This window comes from Choloepus didactylus, chromosome 2 (genome assembly GCF_015220235.1).
Source record: "Choloepus didactylus isolate mChoDid1 chromosome 2, mChoDid1.pri, whole genome shotgun sequence".
Classification (NCBI taxonomy): domain Eukaryota; kingdom Metazoa; phylum Chordata; class Mammalia; order Pilosa; family Megalonychidae; genus Choloepus; species Choloepus didactylus.
The window spans coordinates 201,549,253-201,569,167 of record NC_051308.1 but is presented as its reverse complement, the minus strand read 5'-3'; the positions used below and the strand labels follow the sequence as shown (position 1 = coordinate 201,569,167).

Here is a 19,915-nt window from a genome sequence, read left to right as displayed (position 1 = left end):
GGTTCTTTTAGGATATGTAGACCAATTGAAGTCCTTATCTCTAATTTATCAGATCTACAGCTTCGTGGAGTACACTTTCTCTAACTAACCAGCAGGTGGCGTCCACGAGCCACCTGTTCTCCACAAGCCAGTTCTCCCCTGCTTTGCCTTTGTGGTGAGTGGGGGAGTGAGTCTTGTGGGGTCCAATTGGTGTACCAAGCTTGCGTGTGTAGTTGGTGTTGCCTGCCCTGTATATGGGGCGTGTTTCTTGGCAGTCAGGGAGGGGGGGTGGCTCTAACAATCAAATCCCCCTGGTGATCCTGGAGTTTTAAAGCTCCTGCAATAGTCTAATCCTTCAGTTCAGTCCTGCCACAGTTTGTCTCTGCCACTGACCCACAAGTCCTTGGTATTGGCGTATGACTCCTGAGACTTGTGAGTGGGCCCCTCTTCCAGGCCGTGCACCCCCTGGTCCTCTGTTGAGGGATGACTGTGCTATGTCATAGGTGAGTGCCGTCCCCCCAGGACGGTTCTGGGCTCCTGGGCTGTGTAGGGAGGCTCCCAGTCTGCTGAAATGATGGCTGAATGGGGCTTTGTTAATTCACACTGCTCCACCTTCCCAACTCTGGGACAATCAGCTGAGGTTGCAGGGAAGGCTAATGTCCATGCCCAGTTTTGTGGTGTGTGCCTGTTATTTGAAGCACTTCCGTCACACTGGGTTGTCTGGGGCAGCTCTGGGCTATGGGGCTGGCGATGGGCAGGAGTGTTTCCTGTCCACCAGGATGATGGCTGTGAGCGGACACCCCCCTTTTCTTGGGAAGTTGTGGTGTTTAGTGAATTTTCTCAACCACTGGATTATTGCCTTTTGTCTCAGAGCTCTCTTAGTTCTGCTCTTGTCTTGACCTGCCCAAATTTCAAGTCTTTGAAGCTTTCTGTATTGGGCTTCTTAGAGTAATTGTTTTAGAAAAAGAAAAAAGGATTAAAAAAAAAAAAAAAAGGGCCCTCCTTACAGATCTAATGGGTTATTGAAATGGTAAGAGATAAAGCAGTTAGGGCCATTAAGGAAAGGTCCACAGGGCAGAGAGATCAGCTTTTCTTCGGGATTTGCATATGAGCCTCAGGGCCTGAGCTCTGCCCTTCCCCTTTCTATTTTCACCAGAACTCCAAAAATCCTCCGCTTTTAATTTTGGAGTTTTTCGTGCTGTTTTTTTCTATGCCTGTCTCCTCTCTGCTGGGCTGGCTGCTCTCAGATTCTCTGGTGTCTGGTCTCAGTCTATCTGTGGTTGGAGTTTGGATCAGTAGAATGAGTTTCCGATAAGGGCTGCCACTGCAGTTCTCCCTTCTCCTTCCCGGAGCTTACAGCCCCTCCTCCCACGGGACTGAGCCTGGCAGGGAGGGGCGCAGGTCCCCTGGCCACAAAAACTTAACAGATTTCGCTGATCTCAGCAGTTCCTCGTTTTCATGAGTGTTGTATGAAGTATGCCCAAAGTCAGCTTGCTCTGTGGTGTCCAGTCCACGCAGTTCCTGGCTTTCTGCCTACTTTCCTGGAGGAGTAACTAAAACATACAGCTCACCAGTCCGCCATCTTGCCCCGCCTCTCCCTGGGTTGTCTTTTTCTTATTAATTTATAAGAACTCTTTATGTATTCTATATATGAGTCCTTTATTGAATACATGTTTTGCAAATACCTTTTTCCACTCTGTAACTTATTTTTTCATTCTCTTAATAGTAAAACAGAAGTTCTTAATTTTAATGTAGTCCAATATATCCTTATAATAACTCCTTTTTGTCTTTCTTATTTACAGTATCTTTGCTTACACTAAGGTCATGAAGATATTCTCCTATGATATCTTCTAGAAATGTTTTTCTTTACATTTCATTTTTTAACTTTTCCATTTAGATCTATAATCCATTTGACACTGATTTTTATGTGTAGTGAGCAACATAAGGATATTAAAAATGAAATCTAGTTGATCCAGCACCATTTATTGAAAAGATTAATTTCCCACTGTCACCTTTGTAATAAATTAAGCATCCATATTTGTGTGGGTCTTTCTGGATTCTGTTCTGTTCTAGTGGTCTATTTGTCTTTCTTTCCATGAATACTACATTGCCTTAATTACTGTAGCTTTATAGTAAATGTTCTGGTTTGCTATGCCGCCCTTTTGCAAAATACCAGAAAGGGAGTTTATTTGGTTACAGAGTTACAGTCTTAAGGCCATAAAATGTCCAAGATAAGGTGTCAACAATCAGGTACCTTCACTGGAGGATGGCCAGTAGCATCTGGAAAACCTCTGTTAGCTGGGAAGGCATGTGGCTGGCATCTGCTCCGGAGTTCTGGTTTCAAAATGGCTTTCTCCCAGGATGTTCCTCTCTAGGCTGTCTTCAAAATGTCACTCTTAGTTGCTCTTGGGGTGTTTGTCCTCTCTTAGCTTCTCCGGAGCAAAAGTCTGCTTTCAAAGGCCATCTCCAAAATGTCTCTGTAAATTGCAGTTCCTCTCTCAGCTCCTGTGCATTCTTCAAAGTGTTCCTCTTAGCTGTAGCAAGCTTGCTCCTTCTGTTTGAGCTTTTCTAGGGCTCCAGTGAACTAATCAAGGCCCACGCTGAATGGGCGGGGCCATGCCTCCATGGAATTATCTAATCAGAGTTATCACCTACAGTTGGGTGGGTCACATCTCCATGGGAAGAATCAAAGAATTCCAGTCTAATCAACACTAATTGGTCTGCCCACACAAGATTGCATCAAAGATAATGGCATTTGGGGGGACATAATACATTGAAACTGGCACAGTAAATATAACCAACTTTGTTTTTCTTCAAGTTTCTCTTAGCTATTCTTGGTCCTTTGCATTTTCGTAAAGTTTAGAATCAGCTTGTCAATTTGCACAAAAAAATCTTCAGTCTTTTCCCAGAGATTACATTGAATCTAAAGAAGAAATTTGAAAGATACTTCACTGCACATAGAATTCTGTAATGGAAGTTGTTTTTTTTAAGAATTTTGAAGATTACATTCCATTTCTTATGTCATGCATTGTTTGTATTGACAAGTCAACTTGTAAGGCTTATTAAACCTCCTTGAAAGGTGAATCTGTGGCTTAATTTTTTCCATTGGTTTTTAAAAATTCTCAGCCATTATTGCTTTAATGTTTCTGCCTTATTTTTTTTCTCTTATAATTCTGGGACTTTAATTACATGTGTGTTATGCTTTTTCACGATGCCCTGTATATATTTTACACTCTTGTTGTATTTTCCATCTTTTTTGTCTCATGATTCAACCTGGATATTTCCTTTTGACCTCATTCACCAGTCCTCTCTTCAGCTGTGTTTAACATGCTATAAAATGCATGGATCTATTGAGCTCTTAATTTCAGTTATTATATTTTCCAGTTTTACGATTTTCATCTGGTTCTTTTATTTTTAAAATAGTTTCCACTTCTATAGAAACTGGAAATTATATAAAATTATAAAATTTTCTGCCTTTTCATCTGAGTTCTCAAACATAATAGTCATGATTATTTTAAAGACTGTCTTATAATTACAATATAAGTGATATCATACAATTTGTTCCTTATTCAAGTATGATCTCATTACTTCATTTTTTTCTTATAGCCAAATAATATTCCCATGGTGTGTATATACCACATTTTGTTTATCCATTCAGTAATGGACACTTGGGTTGTTTCTATCTTTAAGCTATTGTGAATAATGCTGCTTTAAACATTGGTTTACAAATATCTTTTTGTGACTCTGTTTTCAACTTCTTTGGATATATACCTAGAATTGGGATTGCTGGGTTAAATGGTAATTCTGTATTTAATTTTTTGAGGAACAACCATATTGCTTTCCACAGTGGCTACACCATTTTACATTGCCATCAACAATGCACTAGAGTTCTGATTTCCCTGCATCTTCCCTAACACTTGTTATTTTCTGTTTTTTTAATAGTAGCCACCCTTGTATGTGTGAATTACTATCTCAATGTGGTTTTAACTTGCATTTCCCTAATGGCTAATGATGTTAAGAATCTTTTCACATGTTTATTGGTCATTTATATATTTTCTTTGGAGAAATGTCTACTCAAGTCCTTTGTCCACTTTTTTTTATTGGATTGTTTGTATTTTTGTTGTTTCATTGTAAAAGTTCTTTATATATTTGGATAGTAAATCCTTTTCTGATACATGGTTTGAAACTATTTTCTCCCATTCTGTAGGTTGTCTTTTCACTTTCTTGATAATGACCTTTGATGTACAAAAGTTTTTAATTTTGATGAAATTGAATTTATCAATTGTTTATTTTGTTGCTTTGCTTTTGGTGTACCACACTGTTTTGATTGTTGTTGCTTTGTAATACAATTTGAATTCGGGAAGTGTGAGTCCTCCAACCCTGTTCTTGTTTTTCAAGATTTTTTTTTTTTTTTTAATTTGAGGTCCGTGGCAATTTCATATAAATTTGAGAATTGGTTTTTCCATTTCTGCAAAAGAGACTGTTGGAATTTTATAAGGATTGCATTAAATTTGTATATTGCTTTAGGTAATATTGACATATTAACAATGTTAACTCTTCCAACCCATGAATATGGGATAGCTTGCCTTTTATTTAGGTCTTTTTAAACTTCCTATAGCAATGTTTTATAATTTTCAGTATACAAGTCTTTTGTATCGTTAATTAAATTTATTCCTAGATATTTTATTCTTTTGGATGCTGTTGTAAATGGAATTGTTCCCTTAATTTCCTCATCATATTGTTCATTGCTAGTGTATAGGAACACAGTTGCTTTTTATGTGTTGATCTTGTACTGTGCCACTTTGCTGAATTCATTTATTAGCTCTAATACTTTTCTTGTGGATTCCTTTGGGTTTTCTCTATATAAGATCACGTCATGATCATGTCATGCGCAAACAAATAGTTTTATTTCTTCCTTTCCAGTTTGGATATCTTTTATTTCTTTTTCTTGCCTGCTTGCTCTGGCAAGAACTTCTAGTACAATATAGAAAAGCAATAGTAAAAGCACACATCCTTGTCTCATTCCTGATCTTAGGGGGAAGCTTTAAATCTTTCACCATCAAGTATGATGTTAGGTGTGGGTTTTTCATCAATGGTCTTTATCATGTTGAAAAAGTCCTCTTCTATTCCTACTTGTTTGTGTGTGTTTATCAAGAAAGGGTGCTGGATTTTGTTGAACAGCTTTTCTGCATCTATTGAGATAATGTTTTTTCCCCTTCATTCTATTTATGTATTGTATTACACTGATTAATTTTAAATATATTGAATCACCCTTGCATTCCTGGGATGCAACCCATTTGGTCATGTTGTATAATCTTTTTAATATGCCATTGGATTTGGTTTGCTAGTATTTTGTTAAGGATTTGTTCATTTATATTCTTAATGGAAATTGGTCTGTAATTTTCTTTTCTTGTGGTGTCTTTACCAGGCTTTGGTGTCAGAGTAATGCTGGCCTCATAGAATAAATTAGGAAGTGTTCCCTTATCTTGAATTCTTTGGAAGAGTTTGAGAAGGATTGTTAATAATTCTTCTTTAATAGTTTGGTAGAATACACCAGTGATGCCATTTGGTCCTGGACTTGACCATCGAGGAAGGTTTTTGATTTTTGATACACTCTCTGTACTTGTTATAGGTTTGTTGATGTTTTCTCTTTCTTCTTGAGTCAGTTGGGTAATTGATGTATTTCTAGGAATTTTTCCATTTCTTCTAAATTATCTAGTTTGGTGATGTACAATTGTTCATATTTTCTTATTATCCTTATTATCCCTTTTATTTCTGTAAGGTCAGTGATATCACCATTTTCCTTTCTGACTTTAGTTATCTGCATTTTTTTCTCTTTTTTTCTTTTTCATTCTAGCTAAAGATTTGTCTTTTTTCAAAGAACCAACTTTCTGTTTTGTTTATTCTCAATTGTTTTTCTATTCTCTCTTTTATTTATCTTTGGTCTAATCTTAATATTCCCTTTCTTCTGATTTTGGGTTTACTTTGCTCTTGTTTTCTAGTTCCTCAAGATCTAAAGTTAGGTTATTAATATGAGCTCTTTCTTCTGTTTTAATATAGGCATTCATAGCTATAAATTTCCCTCTGAGCATAGCCTTCGCTGTATCCTGTAAGTTTTGGTATATTGTACCTTTGTTTTCATTTGTCTGTAAGTATTTTCTAATTTCCCTTGTAATTTCTTTTTAATTTCTACATATTTGTAAATTTTCCAGTTTTCTTTCTGCTGTTGATTTCTAGCTTCATTCCATTGTGGTCAGAAAGGTTACTTTTTATGATTTCAATATTTTTAAAGTTATTGAGATTTCTTTTGTGCTCTAAACATATGGGGTGCATTAGTAATTTGTTGATTGAATGCCAGGCATTGTGTATAAGAAATTTTAAATAATCTGAGGCTCTGGATGTTGTTATCTTACTCTAGAAAGGATTTTGATTTTTATTTTGCTTCAGGCAGATAGTTAACATCAGGGCAGTTAATTCAGTCAGAAATTAGGATGATTCAAAGCTGGACTTAATATGGACTGTTCTGTTTCCAGTTTACCTCTACACCTAGGGTATTAAACTTCAGAGGTCCAACTCAAGGTGAGATTTTTGTTTACTAGAACTCCCTGTTCCTTAGCGTGGACTAAGAATTTCAGTTTTTTGTCCTTGGAGCTGTCTCTGGCTCCCTCCCTGTACTTTTTCTCTCTGAGATCTTAGCCCCTCACATTCTTGCTTCCTTGGTAGATTGCTGATGATTTCAGATAGAGTTCTTTTTATATTTTGTCAAGCATTTCTAGTTGTACTCAGCAGGAGGGTTGGTCTGTAACAAGCTATTCTGCCTTTACTAGAAATGGGAAAATCTGATTTTGTTTATTGTCAGCTTATGATCATTACCTAGTTAATTATAAGAGCCCTGGTTTGAGCATTGATGCATTCCTCCAGAAAGGAACCTGCATTTGTTTCTGCTAGGTACTTGTGGGACCTACCAACACAGGACGATTAATTATTCAATATGGCATTTTCTGGATCATGCAGGCAATCTGATTTTGAATTCCATACATGACTAACTACAAAGTCTCAGGAGATACTTCTATTTTTCTGTCCAGTTAAAGCCAAAATGGACAAGTTCTCTTGTCATCTTCCTTGTGGGCTGTTTTTTGTTTTTTGTAATTTATTATTATTTTTTTTTTTTAGTTCACTCTTTTATTGAGTATGTACCCCTTTGAAGATTTTGGTTTTGTTATGGGTTTCCATTCCGCACCTTGAGTGGCCCCAAAGCCCTATTTCCTGTCCCCTGAGGGTTTGAGTTATTGGGAATTCATTAAAGATAGAAGCCAACACCTTTAGCTCCTGCATGCCTCCTGTCAAAAGAACTGCTATTACAAATAGAAAGAAGAGAGCTTTATTAACAGTATAACAATTCATGAATTGGACAACACCAAGTAAAAGTAGGTGTTCCAAAGCATTGGGTGGGGAGATGGGACATTGGGAATTGATAGTCCAGAATAAAAGGGAAAATGGCAGTTGTCAGGCAAGTTCTGTTCTAATGGCTCATGGAAACATCGAGACAGAAGGAAACTTATCCGAAACTGACTAGTCGGAGCTCAGGCTTTTTCTTGTCCTATGACCTGTGGGACTCCTTTTCCAAGCTGCACATTCGTCAAGTTTTATTGCGTCAGCATAGGGTGTTCACCTTGTGTGCCTTCTTGCTGAGAACCATTTTGTAACCCAGGACCTGAAGGTCAGTTTAGAGTTCCTTTAACATTTCCCCCTTTTCATCAAGATCTTTTGTAGAAAGCATTGCTGATGAGTGATTTTGTGCTGTCCCATGGTGCGAGGGGGATATTTTAGGCATCCACATAGCTGGAAAGGTCCAGGGAGGAGGGAATATGTAACAGAACTATAGCCAATAGAGGCAACACTGGGAAAATGGATTCCATCAAAGGTCAGTGACAAGTTTTCTGAAATATACGGGAAGAATATTATTCGGGGGCAACAGTATTTTGGGGTAAGCAAAGGCAGCTATCAGAGGTTTTGCCCTGTAAGGCATTAGAAGTACAGGCCATGAGATCAAAAGCCTGATTTTCCAGCAGGATTTTGGAAGTGAGAGATTGTTGAACCATAGCCATTATTCTGAAACTAAAGCAATGAATTAAAGATACTGTGATAAAGAAGCCCAGGCAGGAATGGCCAGCTACAGGTTCTGTGACGGCTGCTTTCAGCCTCCCTCCAGGACCTCATGCTTTAGCCTGACCAACTGTGGAATCGAGTACTGCAACGGCTGTCTGGGCAAAGATGGAGAAGGAAGAATGCTTGTTCTGTATAGTTCCTTGTCACACAGTTTTACTTTCAAAACAACTGTCTCTCCTGGTGGACTGTGGAAAGATGGCAGAAGCATCAGCAATCAGTCCCGTGGTACTTGCATAAGAACAGACATACAGACATGGACTACAATTGAGACCCCAGAGTTAAATCTAAATATATGGCCATATACTGTCTGAATCAACAATTTTGGAACTTTGTAGTCTGGTGGAACACTGCATCACCCAGGGAGGAGCTGGAGGAAGAGGCTGGTAAATTTCAGGAGCAAAAGTATTCTGGAAAAGTCACAAATTGATGACCCCAGCCCTCACAATGGCAACAACAAAAAAACTAGCAACCCCAGAGGAGTTGGAGAACAAGATTTCCAGAGTAATGACTACATAATAATCAGAATGTCCAGTTCTCAACAAAAAAATTACCACACAAAGAAACAGGAAAGTATGGGCCATTCACAGGAAAAAAAGAATTTGCCAAAAACATCCCTAAAAAAGCTCATACATTGGAACTATTAGTCAAAGCTGACTTAAGTGAACAGTCTTAAATGTGTTCTATGAGCTAAACGAATTCATACAGAAAGAACTAAAGGAAATTAGGAAAAGTTTGTCTGAATAAAATGGATAGAAATTATGGAAAAGATCCAAACAAAATTTTGGAGCTACAAAATACAGTAATTAAAATGAAAAACTCATTGGATGGATTCATCGGCAGATTTGAACAGGTAGGAGAAAGGATCAGTAACCTTGAAGACATGACAAATGAAATTATTCAGTGTGAGAAGCAGAAGGAAAAAAAATGTAAAATGAACAGAATCTGAGGGACCTTTGGGACACCATCAAGCATACCAATATACACATTATGGAAGTTCCAGAAGAACAAGAGAGAGAGAGAAAGGGACTGAAAAAGTATTTGAAGAGATAATGTGTGAAAATTTCCCCAATCTGTTGAGAGACAAGAATATACATATCCAGGAGCTCAATGAACTCCAAGCAGGATAGACACCAAGAGATCTACAGCAAGACATGTCACAAGTGAAAATGTCAAAATCCAAAGACAAAGAGATTTTGAAAGCAAGAGAGAAGTGACTTGTCACATACAAGGGATCCTCAGTAAGATTAATAGATTATTTTTCATCAGAAATCGTGGAGGCCAGAAGACACTGGGATGGCATATTTAGAGTCCTAAGGGAAAATAACCACTAACAAAAAATTCTATATATAGTAAAATTATCTTTGAAAAGTGCAGGAGAAAGGTATAGTAATCAAAACTGTGGTACTTGCATAAGAACAGACACACAGACCAATGGACTACAATTGAGACCCCAGAGTTAAATCTAAATATATGGTTAATTATTTTCCAACAAGGGTACCAAGTCCATTCAATGGGGAAAGACTAGTCTCTTTAACAGTGGGTGCTGGGATAACTGGAAATCCACATGTAAAGGAACAAATGTGGACTCCTACCTCTCACCATATACTAAAATTAATTTAATGGCCAAGGAATTGAACAGACATTTCTGTAAAGAATGTGTTCAAATGGCCAGTAAGTATAAAAAAAAGATGCTCAACATCATTAGTCATTGGAGAAATGCAATTCATATTATACGAGATATGAATTCACACCCACTAGAGTAGGTATTATTTTTGAAAGAGAAAATAAAAAGCATTTGTGAGTATGCAGAGAAACAGGAACCCTTTCTATTTTGGTGGGAATGTAACATGGGCAGCCATTGAGGGAAACAGTTTGGCATTTCCTCAGAAAATTAAACATAAAATTACCTTATGATCTGGCAATTCCACTCCCAGGTATACAGCAAAAAGAATTACAAGCAGGGACATGGACAGATGTTTGTGTACCATCGTTCACAGTGGTATTATTCACAATAGCCAAAAGGTGGAAGCAACCGAAGTCTCCATCAAAAAGTGAAAGAATAAACAAAATGTGGTGTATCCACACACTGGATTATTATTCAGCCAAAAAAAAGTTGAAATGCTGGTGCATACTACAGTATGGTAGAATCTTGAAGATATCATGTTGAGTGAAATAGGCCAGACACAAATATTGTATGAGTTCTCTTATATGAAATACTCACCATAAGCAAATTTGTAGACAGAAAGCAGAACAGTGGTCATCAGGGGAGGTGAGAAGGGGAATGGGGAGTTATTGCTAAATGATTGTGAGTTTTGGTTTGGGATGATGAAACTAATCTGGACATAGGTAATGTACTTAATGTTGATGTACTTAATGGTGTCTACTTAAAATGGTTAAAATGATTTTTATGTTTGTATCTTTAACCACAACTAAAAAGAAATTATTTTTTAAGTGAAAAAAGAGATACTATGATAATTCTAAGGAGGGATGAGTTAAAGCAGAATTAAGCAAGGATTCCACATCATGAGAAACAAAAAAGATCAACTTGGTTCTGTTTAACTATATCTGCAGTAACTTCAACTAGTTTGACTGCTGCAGCTACTGATCGGAAACAGGGAGTGTAGGCTCGGATTACAGGATCTAACTGCATACTGTAATATCCAGTGGGCCTCTTGACTCCTTCATGCTCTTGGGTTAATACTCCTAAGGCATTTCCCTTTTGTGGACATGCAGCTGGAAGGGGAGATCATAGGTAGACCAAGGGCAGAGTTGTCTTGGAGGACTTTCTTCAGATTATGAAAGGCATCAGTCTGGTTTTGATTTCAGCTCAAAGTCTCAAGTATGGTATGCTTTAGGAGTTCATAGAGAAGTTTGAGCTAGAAGGGAGAAATTTGGTTTTCAGTTCTGACAGTACCCACAAAGATCTAAGCATCCTTTCAGTTGCTTTTTTTGTCTGGGGTTTGGGAAAGTCATATATAGGAGATTCTTTTGGGATCTAATAGAGTACCCTGGTTGAAGAGAATGTGCCCTAGATATTTGACTTCTTGCTGTACAGTTTGGAGTTTATCCCTAGAGGCTTTATGATCCTTTAAGGCTGGGTAGCTGTCACAGTAAATGTAGGAAGTCAACGTAACATATTTGTTTGTTAGGGCAACATACATGGAGATCATAAATATATCTTGTAAGAGTGAAGCCTGAGGGAAGAATTAGGTCTGGTAAGTCATTTTTAAGCGTTTGAGAAAAGTAACTGGGAGATTCCATGAATCCCTGAGGTATAACAGTCTAGGTATATTGTGATTCACTCCATGTTAATGTGAATAGATATTGGCTAATATGGTAGACTAGTATGCTAAAGAATGCACTGCAGAGGTCAACTACAGTGAAATAAAGTAGTCCCAGGGGGAATCTGGGATAGGAGGAGATAGGGATTTGGGACTTCAGGGAAGCAAGGAATGACAATTTTATTATTGCTCTTAGGTCCTCAACAAATCTCCATCCTTTCCTATTGGGTTTTCTTACAGGTATGATGGGAGTATTGCAGGGGCTAGTGCATGGGATTCCTAAGCCCTTCTGTATGCCATTTTGAATAATGGAGGTTAAACCTCTAATGGCTTCTGGTTTGAGGGGATATTGGGAAAGTTTGAGAAGGGATTTTGAAGGGTCTATTGGGACTAAAATTGATTCTGCACTTTTAATTTTTCTTACATCCATAGGAGGTTGGGATCACAATTCTTCAGGGACAGAGGACAGGAGATTGGTAGCTATTGATTGTTCTAGGGTGGAATCAGTTTCTAGGGTTACAAAGAAGTTCTTCTTGATCTAAAGGGATTCTGGATCAGGTAGGAATAAAATTATTTCCCCCTTTTCATTAGAACTGAGATCACATTCCCATTTACTTAGGAAATCTCTTCCTAACAGGTTAACTGGAACGGTGTCACAGAGTAGGAAAGAATGCATTTCTGTGAATGGTCCTAGGGTAACTGAGCTTGGGGCCAATTTGGAAGTGATTTGAACTTGATTAGAGACCCCCACAGTATCTAGAGTAAACTCATTCCAAGGTATGGACTGCTTTAATAGAGAGGGATTGATACTGGAGAGTAGCACTGGTATCGATTAAGAAAGTGCATTAATTTTGAGCTTTGTTTCCCTTGCTGGTTAAGCCACCCAAAAGTACCCTTGGAGGGCAGTCAGTGGTCATTCCATGGTGGAGGATGTGGATTGACAGCATTGTCATGATGTTTGCTTTTTAATTTAAAGGAGTCCTTTCTCCATTGCCCTGGTTTTTTACAATGACAGACCCCAGGAGGTCTTGGGGTCTGGGATGATTTAGGAGGGGCCTAAACTGTTTTACAATTGTTTTAATTGTAAAGCAAGTTATTTGGCTCCTGTAGTAGCCTTTTCAGTTTCTAAAATATAAGCTAACTGTTCAGTTAAATTTGTTAGCTTAAAATAGGGACCGTTTCCCAGTCAAGGTAGACAAGGTCCGCATTAGGCTATTGACAAACATAACATAACATTAAAAGCAGTTCTGCCTCCAGGTTAATCTAGGGATAGTCCAGATATGATTTTAGCACAACCTAGAGAGAGGGGGACGGTGGGGTGGTGGTGGTGCACAATCTATACTTTCTGTAGCACACCATACAATTCAACTTGTATGGTCAGTTCACCCAAACACCACAACGACATGGAACCCACCTGCCGGCCTGCACAGGCTAGTGTGAAGCCCCGATACATCCCAGAGCAATTTGGGCAGAGAATAAAAAAGCGTTTGGGACCCTCCATCGTGTCCGCGGTGGTAGATTCGGGCCGCGGGTCGAAGCAGCCACCACAGCTGGGAAACCTTGTCGGAAGCAACTGCCTCCGCCGCCGCCGCCTTTTCATTAATCTGTTCTGGGGAGGGGCCAGGGCCAGGGGTTCAACTAGATGCAGCTTCACTACTGTGGAGGCGGGGGGAAGTGTCCCAGAGCCGTAGGGGCCTCCCCCGTGGGTCCCGTGGGGACGAAGCTGCGCCCTCACTGCGGAGGCGGCGCCAGGGTCCCGGGAAGTGAACCCCAAGATGTTTCCGGGGCCTTCTGATCCTCGGAAAAGCGGGTTCTAGCGCTCCCTCCTGGCTGACAGTGCGGTGCACAGAGCAGGAAGCTGCAGGCTTTCCCTTTGGCGATGATATGCTCCGCTTTAACCCCCTTTTCGCAGTCTGGCTAAATCACTGAGCCCGTGTTCACATCAAGAAAGGGAAGGAAAAACCAGCAGAAGGACCAGGAGTGCAGAAGTATCTACTCGGTGCCTAGATTCCTTTTGTGAAGAAGAGGGGAGTTACTTTAATGGTCATATCTTTTTCTGTGTCCTTCCAGTTTGCAATTCTAATTCGATTTGGGGCCTCTCTGGACCCGACTAACATATGAATTAGTTGATAAAGGTTGACAAGCCAGGTTGTTAGGCCTGGATTAAGATGGGAAATTCTTCAGTAAATTTTTGAGTCTTCTTTAATTTAGGGAATTCTTTAAGCTATGATCCAGAATTTGGCCTTAGACTGAGGGGTGAAGGTAATTTGGTCAGGTCTCTGAATGCCATCAGAGTTGGTATTTTCTTCAGGTTTCATCTTGAAAGACCTTTGAAGATGGGGCTTAAAGTGGAAAGGAAGTTCAGACAGTGAAGAAGAGGTAGAGGTGGTGGGTTCAGATGAGTAAGCTGGCAAAGGAGGATGTAGAGGTTGTGGAGCAGAAGGTATGGGCTCAGGGGAATTTTGGACATGCATTTGGGATTTTAGTTCCTGATAGCTTGAGATAATTTAGATGGTATTTTTAGGGATACAATTTTAGAATCTTGAACCTGTTTTGAGACCTCTTAAATACCAGTGGAAATAAGCATCCCATTGTACTTGTGTTATCTTAGAACCACGATTTTCCACTTGCAATTGTAAAAATGCAAGTTTATCTAATGAAAAAGATCCCCAAATTGGCCATTAATTTGACAGGCTATCCTGAGTGAAGTTTTTACCAGTGGTTCAAAAACAGACATGAATAAGCACTATGGTATTTGAACATGTATTGGGCTCAAGTCCCCAAAGAGAAATCAGAAATTTTTTCAACTACTGCACACGTAACCAGGACGGTAAACAAAGGTAATTACCTAAGCTCCAAACTCGAGTAACAAACTGAAAATAAAGAACTGCAATGCAAGGAAGCAGAGCTCAGATCTGAGAAAAATTACCTTTGGCTTTTGAAGAGGCTGGAGGAGACTGAGAGCCTAAAGGGCTCGGTGGGTTCCAGCGCCCGTGTCTGGCAGAGACCTCAGAGGTGGAAGGAGGTTGTCTTCAGATCCCTTTTTCTTGTCCTGTTTCCTTTAAGTCTTGATCTCCAAGCTGCACGTTCCTGAAGTCTTATTGCATCGGCATAAGGTGTTTGCCTTGTTTGCCTCCTTTGCTTGGAACCATTTTGAAATCCAGGGCCTGAAGGTCAATTTGGGATTCCTTTAATACTCCCTAGATTTGTGTTCCTGCCTTTTCTTTGGCTTTGAGGATAATTTTCTGGGAGTTATGCATTTACAAGTATTTTTGAAAATTGCTTTATATAACCTTTTTAGTTATTTTCTATTAAAAGGGTTTTCAGGATACCCAGTTTACCATATTGCTGGGAACAGAAGGTATTCATTTCTTCTACTATCTGATTTCTAGAACATCCCAGTAGCCCTTCTCTGAACATCTCCATTTAGCTATTAATCTCTTTTCCCTGTGATCCCCATCACAGTTCTTGAGATAAGTCCTGACCAGCTCAGAGTATAAGGTGATCATTATTTCCCTTACTCTGTATGCACTGTGAACTCATGCAGCCTAGGAATACATCCAATATTGAACACTGGGTCAATATTTATTATTAATTATTATTAATTCAGAGTTTGTGCTTAACAAAAAGCTTACAGATCTCTTCTATAGATGTTTTTACTTTTTTGAAATGTAAATTTAGAACTTAAAAGAAATTTTTTTTGCCTGTTTTCCCTAGTGCTTTGCACAAAGTAGGCTTGTAATACATGAGTGAATGACTTTACATTTCTCCCTTTAAAACTTTTCCATATTGGATCTGACTTACTGTTTGAACTTAATACAATTTTTGAATCCCGATCCTCTTCGCATTTGTCATGGTTGAATTGTGTCCCCTCAAAAAATATGTCAAAGTCCCAATCCCCAGTACATGTGAATGCAACCTTATTTGGAAATAGGGTCATTGCAGATGTAATAAGTTAATATGTGGTCATACTGAAGAAGTGTGGGCCCTATCAATATGACTGGTGTCCTTTTTTTTTAAGTTTCATAATTGAAATTTTATTTATTGTTTTGAAGAACTGCACACAAACCTTATGAACAGTTTGTACACAATTCTTATTATAGGTACCAAAAATTTAAAAAGCTGTGTCATTGGAATTCTTTTCTAAAGTTATCCCAGTGACTTTCCAGAGTAAAATTTGGAGGCAAATTTTCCTTAAGAGGATGTCAAGTACCAATATCTTTAAATGTTGATAAGCTGTTACATTATAAGTCCCACTAATTCACAATTTAATAGCATACATACTACGTACTCGAATTTCCAGCCTTCCACAGCACACAGTTATTAGGAAAACTGGACTATCATGATAGATGTTACAGGATACACACAATTCTATCAGGAAGAGCAAAGATCAGTGAGCAGTTTTCTTTAAGAAGTAATTATAAAAAACATGGACCTATTAAATGCATGGTTGTGACTCCAAATTGCCATTTAATATATGTTGTATAATAGGATACAAAAACTTCCTCCCTCCCTGCCATGGAATGTTGACATCCAAGACAGTCAAAGTCAAAGCCTCCCATAATTCAATATCCCACTATTTTCTGGTTGTACCAAAAAATAAAAAAAAAACAGCAAATGATTTCATCTCTTAAAAAAAAGCATTTTCATTTAAAAAATGGGATAAGGTGGGATTCCAATCTCCTTAAAATATTTCTAGAGCTACTAAAAAATTTGTGTTTACAAAATAGTTGAGAAAAAATATTCCTCCAGATTTTACAAGAAGAGAGATACAGGGACCACTGATAAAGCATGGAATATAATAGTAATCAGACCTGGCTTCTTTCTGTTCCACTTCATCAAAAGCTAGACTCTCCTCATTTTTAGTTTCTCCATTTCTGGCAGGTAAATCTTTAGTTTCTTGGTTAGCTACTTTGGTCTGTTTTCCCTTTGTTCCTCTTTTTCCTTTTGGTTGTGTTTTTTTGTCTGAAGATTTATCCTTTCCTGCTGCCTTTTTGGCTTCGTTTCCACTTTCGCAGGAGCGGTTTGAGCTGTCAACCTCGCTAATCTCCTGGGCTCCTCCTTGACTGCTCGTTCTGCTGAGCTGACCTTCCTCTTAGGTGTCTTGGTGGCAGGGAGAGCATGTGCTGGGTGCTGCAGGCCGTGGTGCGTGGAGAGCCTTTGTGAAACTGAGGTACTGGCTGCTGCTGCTTCTCTCTCTGCCTGTGTTGCCGGGGGCGACACAGAAATTAAGATTAGAGACAAAAATATCTCTTGGAGACTGGGAGCAGGGGACACACCGCCTGTCTGGCGAGTGTGTGTGTCCCGTTCCCAAGACCGTTATTTATTATGCTTTTAGGGTAGAGAAATGGTTTACTGTGCACGTAGACATTTTCTCTAGGTTGTCTACATCTGTCTGCAAAATGTATCTTATCTTATTCTCAAGGACAATAACAGAAAAACAGTTCCCCAGCTGCATTCTCACGTCCACGCTTACTTTAACAAGGTGTGCCTTGATAGTGTTCCAGGCCCCCACCTCAAGCATGCGGGAAGGAGAGGAGAAACTTCAGGCTCTGTTTTCCACAGCCTGAGCTGCTGGAACCTTTGGCAGGGGCAGTGGGAGAACCTTGACTGGTGGACACAGAGAGAACATCCTGTGAGTAAGGAGACACACAGGAGGAGGCCATGTGAAGATGGAGGCAGAGTTGGAATTATACATCTACAAGCCAAGGAACTCCAGTAATTGATATCAATTACTGAATTACAGTAATTTGGTTTCTTGTGTTGTTGTTTTCTGACCAGTTTCCCCACTCTTTGTTTCACAATTGTCTGCCAGGTTGAAATGAGAAGCTTTGTCATGTACTCTGCAATGGAGGTATGGGCAGAGGGAGCACTCCACAAAACCTCCCAGACCAGGGTCCTCAAACACCCTTGACCTCAGGAGGAGGAGCCTGTAAGAAATTCTAATGCTTTTCCCTTTAACACCTTTGAGCAGGTGCTGGTGGATGTGCCCTGTACCACAGATCGCCACTCTCTTTATGAGGAGGAGAACAACATCTTTCAGCGGTCGAGGAAGAAGGAGAGGCAGATGTTGCCTATGCTGCAAGTGCAGCTTCTTGCGTGAGTGATAGATTTATAAAAATCTGCACTTTGTGCCAGAGTGCTCTGGGAGTTTGACCACGTGAGGGACTGGGGGATTGGAAGCTCCTGCCAAGACCATCACTCATAGCGGGGTCTTCTGTCTAGGAATCTGCCTGAAGGAGACAGGCATCATGGGATGGTCTTTCTCTGGAACGTAACCCTATCTAATAGGATATACACAGCAGGGTGGGCTATGTGGATTCATTTATGCTCTCTTACTCCCTGCTACTCCCAGTGGCAGTGAGTAGCTCATGTTTAGAAATAGCTTCTGGGGTAAGACCTCAATCCACAGCTAGCATTAGAGTTTGGTCCATAACCAGAGTCAGAGCTGAGGGGATCATTTCAAGAAGGCTTACAGGAAGAGAGACAATGGAGAAAGGTAGGGTTGCTCCCTGCCTTGAGAATGACTTCACAGAGTGTCATTGTGGAAGGGACTTCAGAAGCTGTCTGACCCAGCTGCCCACCCCGCAGTAGACTCAGTAGTCTTCCTGCTCCCTGTGTTTCCCTTCCACTGCTGGGAAGTTAACTAGTTATTGCTTCTCTCTCTTTCTGGTTTCAGGGCTGGACTCCTTGCCACCAAACCAGGAGGCCATGTCGTCTATTCCACCTGCTCACTCTCACACTTACAAAATGAGTATGTGGTGCAAGGCACAATCGAGCTTCTGGCCAATCAGTACAGCATTGAGGTTCGGGTGGAAGACCTGACTCACTTCCGAAAACTCTTCGGGGACACATTCTCTTTTTTTCCAGCCTGCCAGATGGGGGAGTTGGTAATCCCAAACCTCCTTGCCAATTTTGGGCCTATGTACTTCTGCAAAATGCGTAGGCTGACATAGCATCACCCTGTCCCTGAAGCCCTGGTGTGGGAAGACAAACAGTGTACTCTGTTGGAGGTACTGGAAACTGAGACCAGTGGCGGAGATGTACTCTGGGTCCTATTTCCATCAAGTTTTCTGCAGTTTTTGACAGGAGGAGGAAGGAGTTTTTCAGTCCTGCTTTCCCATTGTGGCACCTCAGGAGATTTCTCACCCATCCATGGCTTCCCACCTGGGTCCAAGCCTATGCTAGAAGTTCTTGCCCCACTAGGGGCTTAAGAGGAGGAGCCAGTGAGCAGGTTTACACCTTAAACTATAGTCTTGGGAGAAACATGTAGTCAATAAAATTGTTGAAGCTCCACAGAGCTGGGGCTACAGTTGGGGGCCTCATGTCAGTCCAGCTGGGTATTGTTGGTTCCATTTGTCATAGCAGTTGCCGCTGAGCACTACCTCCTAGGGATAGCTGCCCAAAGCTCCAGGATCTCAGCCTGGCTAAAGAGTCCCCTTACACCAGACGTGAGCTCCACTGGATCAGTCTTGAGCAGCCTGAGAGCCCAAACAAGCCTGCCTCCATATGGCATTATGAACAAGTTTAAGAAGCAAGTAACTAAAAATGTTAAGCCAATGCATAATAATCTGCCTACTGACTCACATTAAGGAAGCTCTCCTGAGCTAAATAATTCCGGCTGTTCCTCCTGCTGTCACTAAGCCCTGTTTCTGCCACAATACTGTAATACTCCTTATATATTTCTTCCCTTGTTAATTTATCTAACAAGTATTCCTTGAGCTCCTGTATGACAGGTAGCTATGGAGCTGCTGGAGATGTAGCAGCTGGGATTGTGGGAGGTATCCAGGCCTCCTTATTTAGAACGGCAGCTCTCCTCCTCCTGCTCATCTGAGCACCTAGGAACCTCCTAAGGTCTTTTTTGTTTTATTTTTTTGTTATATTTTGTTTTTTCTGTTGTTGTTGTTCCTGAGCTCTGGTGCCAGTTTTTTTGGTCCACTTCCAAATCTCTCAGAGCTCTTCCTCTAGCAAAACAGAGACACACCTTATACAGCATGTATTTAGGGGCAGTGTTACATCATTTACTTACTGCATGCTAGCTGTTGTAATTTTAGCCAAAAGATGGTACTCCTTTAGTGGCAGGGATATTAAAAAACTTTTTGGTCGCTTGCAGATATTGCTTTTTTTATTTTTTTAAAAAAAGTGTGTTGTTTTTTTTTTTTTCTGGAAAACTGGCGCTTGAGCAGAAAAGGGTGCACAACTTTAGAATACTTCGTTTCTTGACTCTTCCCACTTCTCTTATCCCTTCTCTTCCTCTTTCTGCCACTCCTTTGTCTGCTAAACTTTAGGTACTAGAGGTATCAGCTGAAATGTCTTTAGATGAGGTTAAGCCTTCTCCTTTCTTGGGATTTGCATTTTAACTGAGGGCCCTGGAACACCTCCAGGCTCAAAATCAAGTGACGCTAGGAAGATGGAGTCACAGGGAACTTGGCTGGTGCTCTGAGTAAGATCCTAACCCAGCCTCCATGCATGGCAAATGGTCGCTG

General features: G+C 40.1%; 1 protein-coding gene across 3 annotated transcripts in view; it reads left to right on the top strand.

Moving 5' to 3' along the window:
- Window positions 1-19,580, top strand: part of NSUN4 (NOP2/Sun RNA methyltransferase 4) — a 46,968-nt gene extending 27,388 nt beyond the window's left edge. Inside the window, exons 5-6 of one of the 3 annotated variants that reach the window (XM_037827324.1) lie at window positions 17,404-17,528; window positions 18,109-19,580. In XM_037827324.1, the coding sequence (XP_037683252.1) occupies window positions 17,404-17,528; window positions 18,109-18,385 (402 nt within the window). In that variant the 3' untranslated portion in view covers window positions 18,386-19,580. The remainder of the gene's footprint in view (window positions 1-17,403; window positions 17,529-18,108) is intronic. The other 2 variants (XM_037827323.1, XM_037827325.1) reach the window with 2 other exon arrangements.
- Window positions 19,581-19,915: the final 335 nt, after the last annotated feature.